This window comes from Acomys minous, assembly GCF_964271855.1.
Source record: "Acomys minous genome assembly, chromosome: 14".
NCBI lineage: Eukaryota > Metazoa > Chordata > Mammalia > Rodentia > Muridae > Acomys > Acomys minous.
Window position 1 is genome coordinate 8,918,277 of NC_140496.1, and position 12,281 is coordinate 8,930,557.

Below are 12,281 nucleotides of genomic sequence, written 5' to 3' on the forward strand. Positions count from 1 at the left end.
TAAGGGTCTGGGGGAAGGACTTCAGCGTCTGTTTCATGGTCTTCTAACAGTCCCCTCTAGAGTGCAGACCCAGTTTGCATTCATGAAGTACATCTGGCCCCAACACAGCTGCCAACTCTGCGCATGAGTAAAAGGCGAGGCTAGCCATGATGCACAGTGACCGCTTCGTTCAAGGAGAGAGTGGCATCCCAGCATCAAAAGACTTCCCCGAAGGTCACAGTAGGCAGGTTTTGAGCGAGGACTGAGCCTGTCCCCTTGCTGGGCTATGGTCTTGCCAGGCCACCTCCCTGCCCCTCAGACAGAGCCGGGCCTCCAAGCCACCCACTCATGCTTGGATCGGCTGTGCGAGGTGAGTTTCCCTCAAGACCTGCTGTGGCCTGTGCAGCAGGAAGTAGCATGGCCTGAGCTGAGGCCAGGATAGGGAAGGCAGCTCCAGGAAGTACCACACCTGTGTTCCTGCGAGCAGAGTCACACCTCTGGTTTCAGCTTCAGGCTCTGCCTGCCTTTCTTGGGGCCCACCTCTGTGGGCCTCACTTCTGGAGATCAGTGGTTACGGGGGAGGGGGGGCGCTTTCCTCCAGCTCTGGGGAAAAAAACTGCCTGTCTCTTCCTGAGATGCCAAGGGCCTTCCTGTGGCCAGTATCTGACCCCTAACTGTAGTGATGTTGGGTGTGTGACCCCTGGTCTTAGGAGCATTTGGCCCCAGAGCCCTGGCTGTAGCAGTGTTGGACGGGCAGGTTCCACATGGCCAGGAAGAGACAGGAAGGGTGACTGGATTGCTCACTTGACAGTCAGTCCTTGTGCAAGGTGCAATTTGCATAGAAACATTTTGAAAGAGCCTGAGTAGCCAGAGAGATTAGCTAACAGCACAGAGAAGTGAAGCCTACAAGGCTCCAGATTCCCGGGGAAGACTAGCTAACTGCGGACAAGCTCCTGAAATTTTGGAACCTCTGGTTGCCATGGGGATTTTTCTGTAAGGGTTCAAAACGAAAAGGAAGCTAGTTAGCTCTGGGCACCATCCAAGGTGAATGCACCCACCTACTAAGGCAGCAGGACTCTGGACTTGCACGGGGGGGGGGGCATTCTGGGAGGGAGGGGGAGCTGAGGGGAAGGGGAGCTGGGATGGCCCTCTGCAGGTGCAGAAAAGATACAGTCAGAGCCACGTAATAATACCGACATATAATTAAAGAATAACAACGGGGGCCGGGGACATGGCCTCACAAGCGTGAGGATCCAAGTTCAAGTTCCAGAAACTACATTTAAGAAACAAAACAAGTACTCGAGGCAGAGGCAGAGGCAGGCGGATCGCTGTGAGTTTGAGGCCAGCCTGGTCTACAAAGTGAGCCCAGGACAGTCAAGGCTACACAGGCAAACCCTGTCTTGAAAAACAATAACAACAACAACAACAACAACAACAAGGAACAAAACAAAACAAGCTCCTGTCCAAACTATGGCACCAGCCAAGGACAATACGTGCAGTAAACTTCAAACCCCTACTCAGATCTAGCCAATGGACAGGACATTCTCCACAGTTGAGTGGAGAGTGGGGTCTGACTTTCACACGAATTCTGGTGCCCCATATTTGGCTATGTCCCCTGGATGGGGAGGCCTGGCGGCACTCAGAGGAAGGATAGCAGGTTACCAAGAAGAGACTTGATACCCTATGAACATATACAGGGGGAGGAAGTCCCCCTCAGTCACAGTCATAGGGGAGGAGAGTAAGGGGAAAATGGGAGGGAGGGAGGAATGGGAAGATACAAGGGATGGGATAACAATTGAGGTGTAATATGAATAAATTAATAAAATATATTTTTTAAAACAAGCAGTCCTGGGAGACGGCAGATCACTCTCTGGCCGGCCAGCCTAGCCTACTTGGTAGTTGTTGCTGAGGAATGAACCAAACTCGAGGCTGTGGGCTGACCTCTGTGCAGGTGCGCGCAGCTGCGCATCCCGGCCCTCAGGTGGCACACTCACGGCTTCACTCCTTATTTAATATTTAATCACTGTTTAATGATCTAGACATTTAATCCTGTCTCTAACCACCCCTTCCCCAGGAGGCACCTCTGGTGCACGGTTATCCCATTGCAGAGAGGGTAGATTCAGACATGGGGATGTGAAGGCTTTACACAAGTGCTCGCAGGGCCAGGTAGAGCAACGGAGTCTACGGGGAAGCAGCCTGGGCCACAGAACCTTGCAACATATCCGACGGCCTTTAGAGTGGCTCAGAGAAAGGACCAGAACGCCCGCGTACATCATAGCCTGAATGGCACATAGTGACAGAACAGAACAACAGTGCGTGGGAGGAAAATGGGACCAAAATGTGTGGTGTGATGGGAATGTGGGCGTGGCATTGGGCCCATTGAATTTTGCTTTCAGTTCATGAAGGGGAAAAAAATGAGGACAGGTGTACAAAGGGGGAAAAAAATAAAGACAGGTGTACAAAGGTGAAAAACGGAAAGAAAAAGGCACATTCAATCCTAGGTACTTCAGAGGCAACAATTAATAACGATGAACACAGGCAGAAATTAATGAAAAGAGAAGGCAGGTCTTACTGAAATTCCACTACATAGGTACTTGGTGGTAGTGGGGGTGCTGTGAGGGCGAAGTCTTCAGAAACAAGAGGGAAAGTGACACAGAGAGAGACATGCCCACAGGGCTTCCCGGGAACCAGCCACCTCCCAGATCAAAGAGGAGGAAGAGCGGCCTTCTTCCCAGGAATCCGGTTGGCTCTATGGCCTGTGTGGTATGACCCAGTCAAATGCAAGGCTATGTTCCCTGAGCCCCACCCCTTCCTCCAGAGAGTGTCCACATCACAGAAGCGCCAGGCTTTGTCAGCCTCCCGTGCTCCGCCCTCCCTCCTGAGGCCTATCTCAAGATACCCCACGGTGGGACAGGCATCCCGCTCACTCTCTCACGTCAGAGAGGGAGCACAGGAGGGCCATGTCTAACCAACGAGAAGCTGCTGATCCATGGAGTGGGTCTCTTTGTCCAGGGAGTACCAGACTCACCAAGGCCAGCTAAGCTTAGCCCGGAGTGCCGGTCACTCAAAGTGCTAGTGTGAGGGAAGGTCTATGGGTGTGCAGGGACCATGCAGGCTCTGCTAATGCTGCCTAAAAGCTATGAGGAGCCATGGAGGGGGCAAAGGAAGAACCCAGAAGTTCTTACTGATTATTGTGACCAAGTGTCTCCTTACACAGCAGGACACAGGGATGTGCCAGATGAGTCACCTCAGCTTTCTTCTTACACCAGGAAAGGGTGGACATGCCAAGTGCTGCAGGTGGAGCTCAAGGGAGGGGGGGACATATGAATGGTTTTGTGGGTGATGCACAGACTCACCAGGCCTCATACTCATGGCTATTGAATAGATCATGTGTAATACTGAGCTTGGTTCTGGAAGTTTCCAGAAACACAAGTCGTGGGCACATCCTCCCTGTCCATATTTGGTTGTACTTTGCTGGGCTCTTTTTCCTCCAGCAGGTCCACAGAAGGTTCTGGAAGAGGCCTTGGGTTAGTTAGTACAGTTCCTGCCTAGATGTGGAGAAAGGTTGGGGCTTAGCCTAAATTCAAGAGCTCTGCAGCCTCCATGATTTTCTCATGGTGGCTGCAGCTCCTGGAAGGACAGTGACTCTTTAGGGGATTTCCCATAAGGAACCTGGAGGTTTATGCCACGTCCCCTCCTATGATGACCATCAGCAGTCCATCCAGCCTCGGGATGTGGCTTCTCTGCAGCCAGGGCTTTAAAAGAAGTGACTGAAATGGAGCAAGGCCATTAAAGGTGGGCCATCAGGTTGGAGTTCTTAGTAGCTCAGGACTCAAGATGGACGGGCAGGGCAGGGCAGGGCTGGGGGAGATAGTGCTGTCTGGTTCAGGAGGAGCCAGCTGCCAGCACCTCCATCCCAGGCCTCCAGGATGAGCCAAAGCCAGCTGCAGAGAAACAGCGCCTCCTCCAAGGGAGGGCTGGCTCACCCCAGTGCGTCTGTACCCATGAGCAACACTGTTGAATCCTCACCCCCAGCTGGGTTCGCTAGACAGGAAGCAGGGGGGAAGCCAGAGAAAGACCCCAGCCCTTCAGCCTGAGAGGCCACAGTGACCACAGGCCCCACCAAACAGTGCTGCGCTCCCTGCTGTCACCTCCGATGTTTCACAGGTCAAAAGCTCTCCAAGGAGATGGGTGGGATAGCTCAGTGAGTGAAGAGCGAGCCTTCTTTCCCAGACTGATGTTCTGAGTTTGAGTCCTGAGACCCATAAGAGGAGAAGAGAACCGAGTCCCACAAGTAGTCCTCTGGCCTGCACACACACAAAATAATTTTTAAACATGTAATTAAAACCACTACAGGAGCTGTCCAGCCTGAGGAGGGCACAGACAGGACTGTGCATCAGTGTTAATTCTTCCCCTTCCTCTCAGCACAGACAGGACTGTGCATCAGTGTTAATCTTCCCCCCTCTTCTCAGCACAGACAGGCCTGTGCATCAGTGTTAATCTTCCCCTTCCTTTCCAATGAGAACCCAAGGCGTGTCCACTTTGTGGCTTCCTGGTTGTGAGGCCACAGCTGCAGAGATCTCAGCTCTTAAGTGATGGGAAAAGTGGTACCTGGAGCTCACGGCTCCATAATCACCGTCTTGATTTTATCTTGAAGTTTGTACCACACAGAAGCAGCCCAAGGGGAGGGACAAAGATACAAGCTTACCTTGGGTCTGGGTGGCTCTGCTCGTGCAGGGTTCTGTTTTCCATCACCCACTATTGCAGTGGCCGTGACCACCCTCCCTCTGTGCTTTCTGCACATGCCCACTAGCTGCCCACAAGGTGCCGTCCTAGAAGCGGTCCAAACCCATAACAAGGCACTGAGGTGGCTCAGTGAGCCTGTCACAAAGCCTGATGGCCTAAGTTCAACCCCCCAGGACCCACGTGGTGAAAGGAAAGAACCAATTTCCCCAAAGCTGTCCTCTGGCCTTCCTACATGTGCCATGGCTTGCATGTCCCCTGCACACTAGCCACAGCCACATTTTTTTCTTTTTTAAAGACATTGGGGCTGGTGAGATGGCTCAGTGTGCAAAGGCACCTGCTTTGCAAGTTTGGAAGCCATATAAAGATGGAACCAACTTCACAAAGTGGTCCTAGGACTTCTACATGTGTGTTATGCCCAACACACACACCTTATACACATATCCACAGTAATCAGTAAAATAATTGTTTATTATTTTATAAGCCATGACAGTAGGAAACAGGAAAACGCTCCCCTCCTTTTTGCACAGGGATGCATTTCCCTCTCACACACACTCTCACAAATTAGACTGCCAGCTCTGCTCCCATACCAACTGCTGCGCCCCTTCCCTGAGGCACTCAACTCTATGGTACTGACACAAAGCAACTCTGTCAGGAGCCACCGGGAATGGGGGAGCCCAAGAATGGCAGCTTGTGTCCCCTCACCCGTCCTCTTCCCACTGGCACCTCATGGACAGGCTGGGCCTGAGCGTGCTAGTCACACTCACAGGCACCTCATGGACAGGCTGGGCCTGAGTGTGCTATTCACACTCACAGGCACTTCATCCAGCTGCTGCCACTGCAGCTCTTGACTCTGTAAAGGTCACTGGTCAAGGCCCAGCTTGTCCCCCTTAGGAGGTCCCTAGATGCAGGGACAAGCAGAGAACTCAAACACTTAGGTCCTCTATATGCCAGGCTGCTTTGAGTATGAGGCAGATAAGCTCCTGCCCTGGGGGAAGCAGCTGCCTTATTAAGGAGGAACACCCGTCCCCCTGGTGGATGACCTTGCACTCACCGAGAGTGCTCAGGAGCCCCCAACTCCCAGCTCTAGACCCTGCCCCACCACACACACCGAACACTTCACCTGTTTAGAGCCTGGCTTCAGAGCTCAGACTCTAGGCTTCTTTACCCTTTAGGACAAGGCTTGTGGCATTAGGACTAATCAGATCCCATGGTGTCATCTTTACATTGGTTCTTTAGAACCTTCAGGATCCCGGAGAACTTCCTAAGTTGAATCTGTTTCAAGGGTTGGCCTGATAAGCACAGACCTGGTGGCACAGGTGACAACAGTTTCAATACACCTCATTAACAGAAGAATAGAGGCTGGGTGGTGGTGTTGCAAGCCTTTAATCCCAGTACTAGGGAGGCAGAAGCAGGTGGATCCCTGTGAATTTGTGGCCAGCCTGGTCTACAATGCTAGTCTAGGACAGCCAAGGCTACACAGAGAAACCCTGTTGCCAAAAACCAAAAACCAAAAACCAAAAAAAAAAAAAAAAAAAGAAACCAAAACCCAACCAACCAACCAAAAAAACAAAACAAAACAAAAAACCCAGCAACAACAACAGCAGCAAAATCCACAGGAGAATAGACATCTCAGTTAGTGGACTCTCAAGTGTAAACTACAGAGATGAGAGGGGCAGCCAACTCCAAGCAGGTGCCTGATGTGAATCCTGCCTTTGCTCACAGCTCCCTGCTTGCCACCACCCAAAGGGACGAGCTATTAAACGCAACAGACTAACGTGAAGAAATACCACCTCTGTAATCCAGATGTTCCTTATCTGCAGGTGGCCAAGCCAGTTCTGCAGTTATTGGTCACAGCCTGCTTGCCGCCAGGTGTCACAGGCCCCAGACAAGATGAGACCGATCACCTTAAAGTAGCAAGCTCTTTGCGGTACTGACATCCTGTTCAGCCCACACATGGGGAAACGGCCGTGCTTGGCATGGGCAAGCACAAAAACTCCAAACTCCGAGCCCCAAAAAAATAGCATCAAAGAAAACATTGCAAAAACAGGGAATCCTGAGCAAGGCTGTGTGTGTATGTGTAGAATTTTTGATAGGAATCATGTCAGTTAAAGAAATTGTCTGTCGGTCGGTCGGTCGGTCTGTCTGTCTGTCTGTCTGTCTGTCTGTCTGTCTGTCTGTCTGTCTCTCTCTCTCTCTCTCTCTCTCTCTCTCTCTCTCTCTCTCTCTCTCTCTCTGTTTTTTGAGAGAGGATTTCTCTGTGTAGCCTTGGCTGTCCTGAACTCACTTTGTAGACCAGGCTGGCCTTGAACTCACAGAGATCTAGCTGCCTCTGCCTCCCAAAGTGCTTGGATTACAGATGTGCGCCACCATGCCCAGCTCTGTCTTCTCTCTTCTGCTCTTTTATTTTTATTTTTATTTTTTTGGCAGGGTCTCATTTAACCCAGGTTTCTCAAAATATCTATGGAGCTGGGGTGGGGTGGGGGTAGGTGACTTTTAACGTAGATCCTCCTGTGTCCACCTCCAGAATGCTGAGATATGCACATCTGGCTGGAACTTTTCCTACCACTGTGGGAGAGCAGCCTGAGGGAGCCCCTAATTACCTGCTCCCTAGTACTCACTCAAGCGGTGTGCCATTCCTTCCCTATGGCAAGTACCAAGCCCAGGCTTCTGTCACAGAATCGCAGAGCTACAGCAGCAGTTGTTAAGTTGTGGCTGTTCTAAGTCTGCCCTTAAACAATCAATCACTCACACAGCACAACCCACATGCCGTCTACTCTCCAACAGTGACTGGATTTTATAGCCAGGAAACAGGCCTGCCACAGCTGTAGATAGTGCTTAGAAGCGGATGGCTCCAGGTGAGGCTACAGCCCTGCACACAGTGTGACCACCGCCACCTCATGAGAGGCCCTGAGCCAGAAGCACTCAGGTATAGGAAGAGCTTAAGTATCTGTCACAAGCTTGGGGGCAAAGCATCATTCAGTCACGGGTGGAGAACGGAACCCGCCATTGCACATCAGGGCTTAGGTCTTAATCTTCCCTGATCCTTTTTTTTTTTTAATAATTTTATTTATTTATTTTTATTTTTATGTACATTTGACATTTGGTATACATGAATATCTGTGTGAGGGGGCTGGATCCACTGAAACTTTAGTTACAGACAGTTGTGAGCTGTCATGTGGGTGCTGGGAATTGAACCTGGGTCTTCTAGAAGAGCAGCCAGTGCTCTTAACCACTAAGCCATCTCTCCGGCCTCCCCTGATCCTTTCAAAAGCAGGAACTTTCTACTTCAAGCCAATGTCCACAGCTGAGCTGTAAGTCTGTGGCTCCTTTGATGGGCAGGTGAAATGTTAGTATGGATTGAAGTCACACCTCAGTGTAAATCCTTGAAGATGACGAGGGGTAGAGGGTACAGCCCTTTTCTCTAACATCTCCATGTATTGGTGAATTTTGAGGGCTGTGGGTCAGCCTTAGGCTAAGGATATAGAAGCCATGTGATGTGTAATAGGCAGATAGAAGCCCAGGCATTGCATATGCCAAGCCAAGTGTCGCGTTTTTGTTTTTTATTGTTTTGTTTGTTTGTTAAGTTAATCCTTACTTTTTAATGTATATGGGTGTTTTGTCTATGTGTGTGTGTCTGGGTACCAGATGCATACAGTGATCCCCCCCCCCCAAGAGCTGGAAATACAGATGGCTGTGAGATGCCACGTGGCTCTGGGATTTGAACCTGGGTCCTCCAAAAAGCAACTATTACTCTTAACAGAGAAGCCATCTCTTCAGCCTGAGTGTCAGGTCTTAAGCATACAAATCTGTTTTCTTTACTGAGTCTCTAAAGGCTGGCATACTTATGAATATGTGGACAGCTGCCAAGACCTGACTTAAAACCACTCAAAGGTCCCCACTGCTGTTAGTAGAAAGGCCAGATTCTTTCTGACAAGGCTCCTGGGGTCACCTGTGTAGCCTGACCTTTTCAGACCAGCTCCGGTATGCCCCTCCTCCTGTCTGGAACTCTGCCCAGCTCCCTCATCTTTCCACTCCTGTTAATCTCAGACATGACTCTCTCCCTACTCCCACACGCCATGGTCAAGGTCACCTGGGACCTGCTTCCACCCACTATGGTAGATGCCTAAGGGCACAGAGGGAGAGCATTTCCCTCAGCACTGCCCAACACACAACAGGTGCTGGATTCTGGGCTGAATGGCAAGGTACCCACTGCACGTGCCCATCTTCTGGCACCCAGACCTGGATCTGAAGAGCCCAAAACGGGGTGACAAGGTCAATAGCCAGGATGGTAGGACAATTGGGAGTCACGCCCACCTGAGGAACAGCCTCGAAGACAGTCAAGGGCCCCAGATTTGGCACCTAGCCTTCCCAGGAGCAGGAATTTCTAGTCTAATGTTCTTCACCTCCTGCGCAGGCCATCAGAGAGAGCTTTGTCCAGCATCATGACCAAGGAGTCTTTCAAACACCTGTCCATTCATCACCCTGGAAACACAGTAAGGAGGAGCTACACCCTCCTAGCCTGGGAGGCTGAACTTCAGTTCTGCCTCAACCCATGGCATGTGGCGATTTTTCCATCTCCGTCTCAGCCTCTTGCTTTCTTCCTTTCCATCGCTGGCTTTCTTCCTCAGCACATCTCAATCAGTGAGGCCATTGCTTAAGCACCTCTTCTTCCTCTTTCCTGTCACTCTCCTCCCCTCCCCATCAGGTGATTTGTGAATACTTATTGTCTTCAGCACTGGCTAAGACTGTCCGCTCAACACTCAGCAAGAACCCACTGAGGCTTGCCACCGTTCCCTAGTCTAAAAGTTTATCTGGAGGCCAGAGGCCTCCGAGGGGACCCAGCCAGTTCTCAGGACCGATTCCTCTAACAGCTGGATAGCTGTGCATGCTGTTCCCAGCACCTGGGATACAACACACACCAAGTGGTCATACAGCCAAGTGACGATTTCAGGAGCGATCCCAGAGGCAATAAGGATTCCTCCCCAAAGCCTCCTGGAGGCCACAGGGTTCTAACCCCAGCAGGAAGTAGTACCTGCTCTGGCCTGTTTGCCTCACCTCATTCCCTCGGATTGGTTTTTAGTGTGGTTGTTTTGTCTCTTGTGGTACTTGAACGACCACAAGTCCCGTTGTCCCCAGACCCTGACTGTGCACCCTTATGACACGCCTTGTGTTCCTCAGCCCAGCTTTGGAGACAGCACACCTACAACAGGAGGCCCGTTCTCAGGACTGCAGGTATCGCTGACCTCCCCATAGGTCTACAGTAATGGTGTCCCCGTGCCCAGGCTCCCTCACCTTCAGTGTGCCACACAGCACGACCAGGTGGGGACTACACCTGCAGATGGGTTGCCTTTGAACAGCTCTTCTGAAGAGCTCAGGGGAACGAAGTCCACCTGGCTCAGGGCATCGCCACGTGGGTTACACCAAACCTACACCTGCACCCTCTTAGAATCCCTGATGAAAAGCATCAGCAGCGCTCAGAGATGCCCAGCCTCTCACAAAACATCAAAAGAGAGAGAGGAAAATAGAAAGAGGTGGAAGGAAGCCATCTGTGCCAACAAACACACCTCGAACCCCCTGTTAACCACACATTACAAGCATGTAAGGACACACTTGGCATTAGCAAAGGATTATGGTATACCGCTAAACCACGAGACGGCAGAAGAAACACGGATTTGGGTTTTGGGACCTGCGGTTCACAGCCCTAACACCAGAATCCTCACAGCAACACCTACAGTGGTGCATACAATAACCTTTATAAATAAAGGCATAAATATTTAAGAGCCATACCATCAAATGTTTTGACGATGGTATTCTTTGGGGGAAAATTAAATTGAAATGTTACAAAACACTTTCAGGCCTCTGTCATTACAAAAAAAATTTTTTTTATCCTGGACCTTCCCCTCACACCACCCCTGCCTCTGGCTTGAAACCATATTTAGGGGGTTTTTCCACATGGGCAAACGTGAGAGCTCTGGGTATGCCATGAGCTTTCATTCTCAGACCTTACAAAGCTGGTGGGAGGCAGAGGGCTGTGCTGGGTCACCAACCCACTGGCTGTACCCCAAGTGCCCCATCAGAGCCATAGAAACAATTATATGGTTGTTGGTCCTAGAGAGGAACTTCTGGCGCTGAAGTTCTGAAGTGTTACACCCTAGAGAGTCCCCCAGAGGTTCAAAGTCCTCGCACAGCTCAGGCTCAGGCTAGGGTCTTTTCTGTTGTTGTTTGTTTATTTGTTTGTTTTACTTTGTTTTGTTTTTGAGACATGGTTTCAGCGCAGGAGAGATGGCTCCGCCGTTAAGAGCACTGACTGTTCTGTCAGAGGACCTGGGTTCAATTCCCAGCAACCTCATGGCAGCTCCTAACTGTCTGTAAACTCCAAGAGCTGACATTCTCACACAGGCATTCAGGCAGACAAAACACCAATGCACATAAAATAAAAACAAAATAAGAGAGGTGGGGGTTCTCTGAGTAGCTCTGGCTGTCCTGGAACTCACTATGTATATTGGGCTGGTCTCACACTCAGAGATTCACCTGTCCCTGCCTCCTAAATGCTGGGATTAAAGGCGTGTACCACCACGCTGGGTTTATAGCAGCTTTTTGAAACCACAGTGATGTCAGGAGCCCTACTGTGTCACTTCAATTTTCAGTCTGAAACTTGGGCAGGATTTTGTGTGCTCTTCCCCTCGCCCTCCCCATCCCTTTCAATGCCAGCAGCCTTTAAAAGCCTATACAACTTCCTGCCTGTGCAGAGGCATTTAAATTCCCTGGAGTCCGAGAAACCTAAGTTATATCCCCGGCTGGATGGCCTGCCAGCTGCGTGCCCTTAAAAGCACAGGTCTCAGTTTCTTATTCCCAAAATGGGCTAGCCTACTCAGGTTAACTGGTGAGTTCTGTGCCTTGAGCCAAGTTGAGCTGCTTCCTCTGAAGCGAGCTTCTTTTCAGGGTCATAGGAGGCGCTAGAAAGAATTTCAGTGTCCAGTGACCCTTGAGGTCCCGGGGGTCAGATGCAGGGTCCCAGGGGACAGATGCTTCACACCCGTGCTTCATACCAGATCGCCCGGACTCACCAGGGTCTCCACCTCGTCCCTCTCTAGCGCCTTGTACCGGTGACCCTGGCCCAGGAAGGCCAGTTTCTGCAGAAATTTGAGGCGTCTCCCCATGGTGAGATGGTGTCCTGGGTGCTGCACGACCCGGCGAGGGGCAGGTCGCAGTCCCTGCCCGCGTTCCTGGGGCCCTAGCGAGGCCGCGGCTGCTGCGCGCCCAGGCTTCCCTGGCGGCCAGGTTGCCCGGGAGCTGCCTACCAGATCCCCAGGTGAGCTCCGCCCCTGGGCAGGGCTGCCGCAGCGCCGCCCTCTGCACACCTGGCCCGCCCCGCTGGCGCCTGGACCCCAAACTCCCAAAATCAACAGCAGGAGGGACTCTGGAAGGACCAGGAAGGCACTGTGTGGTCTCAGAGTTATGGTTCTCGTCCAAACTTGTCAGAGCATACGAATCACCTGAAAGTAAGGCCCTGAGTCAAAAGCCTTGGGTTTTTGCAGCTAGCCAGTCAAATTATC

The 12,281-nt window shown here is 51.2% G+C and overlaps 1 protein-coding gene across 1 annotated transcript in view; it reads right to left on the minus strand.

The window, feature by feature from the left end:
• Positions 1-12,033, minus strand: part of ATP2C2 (ATPase secretory pathway Ca2+ transporting 2) — a 62,085-nt gene extending 50,052 nt beyond the window's left edge. The window contains exon 1 of the mRNA XM_084757088.1: positions 11,793-12,033. Within this exon, the coding sequence (XP_084613214.1) occupies positions 11,793-11,885 (93 nt within the window). The 5' untranslated portion in view covers positions 11,886-12,033. The remainder of the gene's footprint in view (positions 1-11,792) is intronic.
• Between the last annotated feature and the right edge of the window lie 248 nt (positions 12,034-12,281).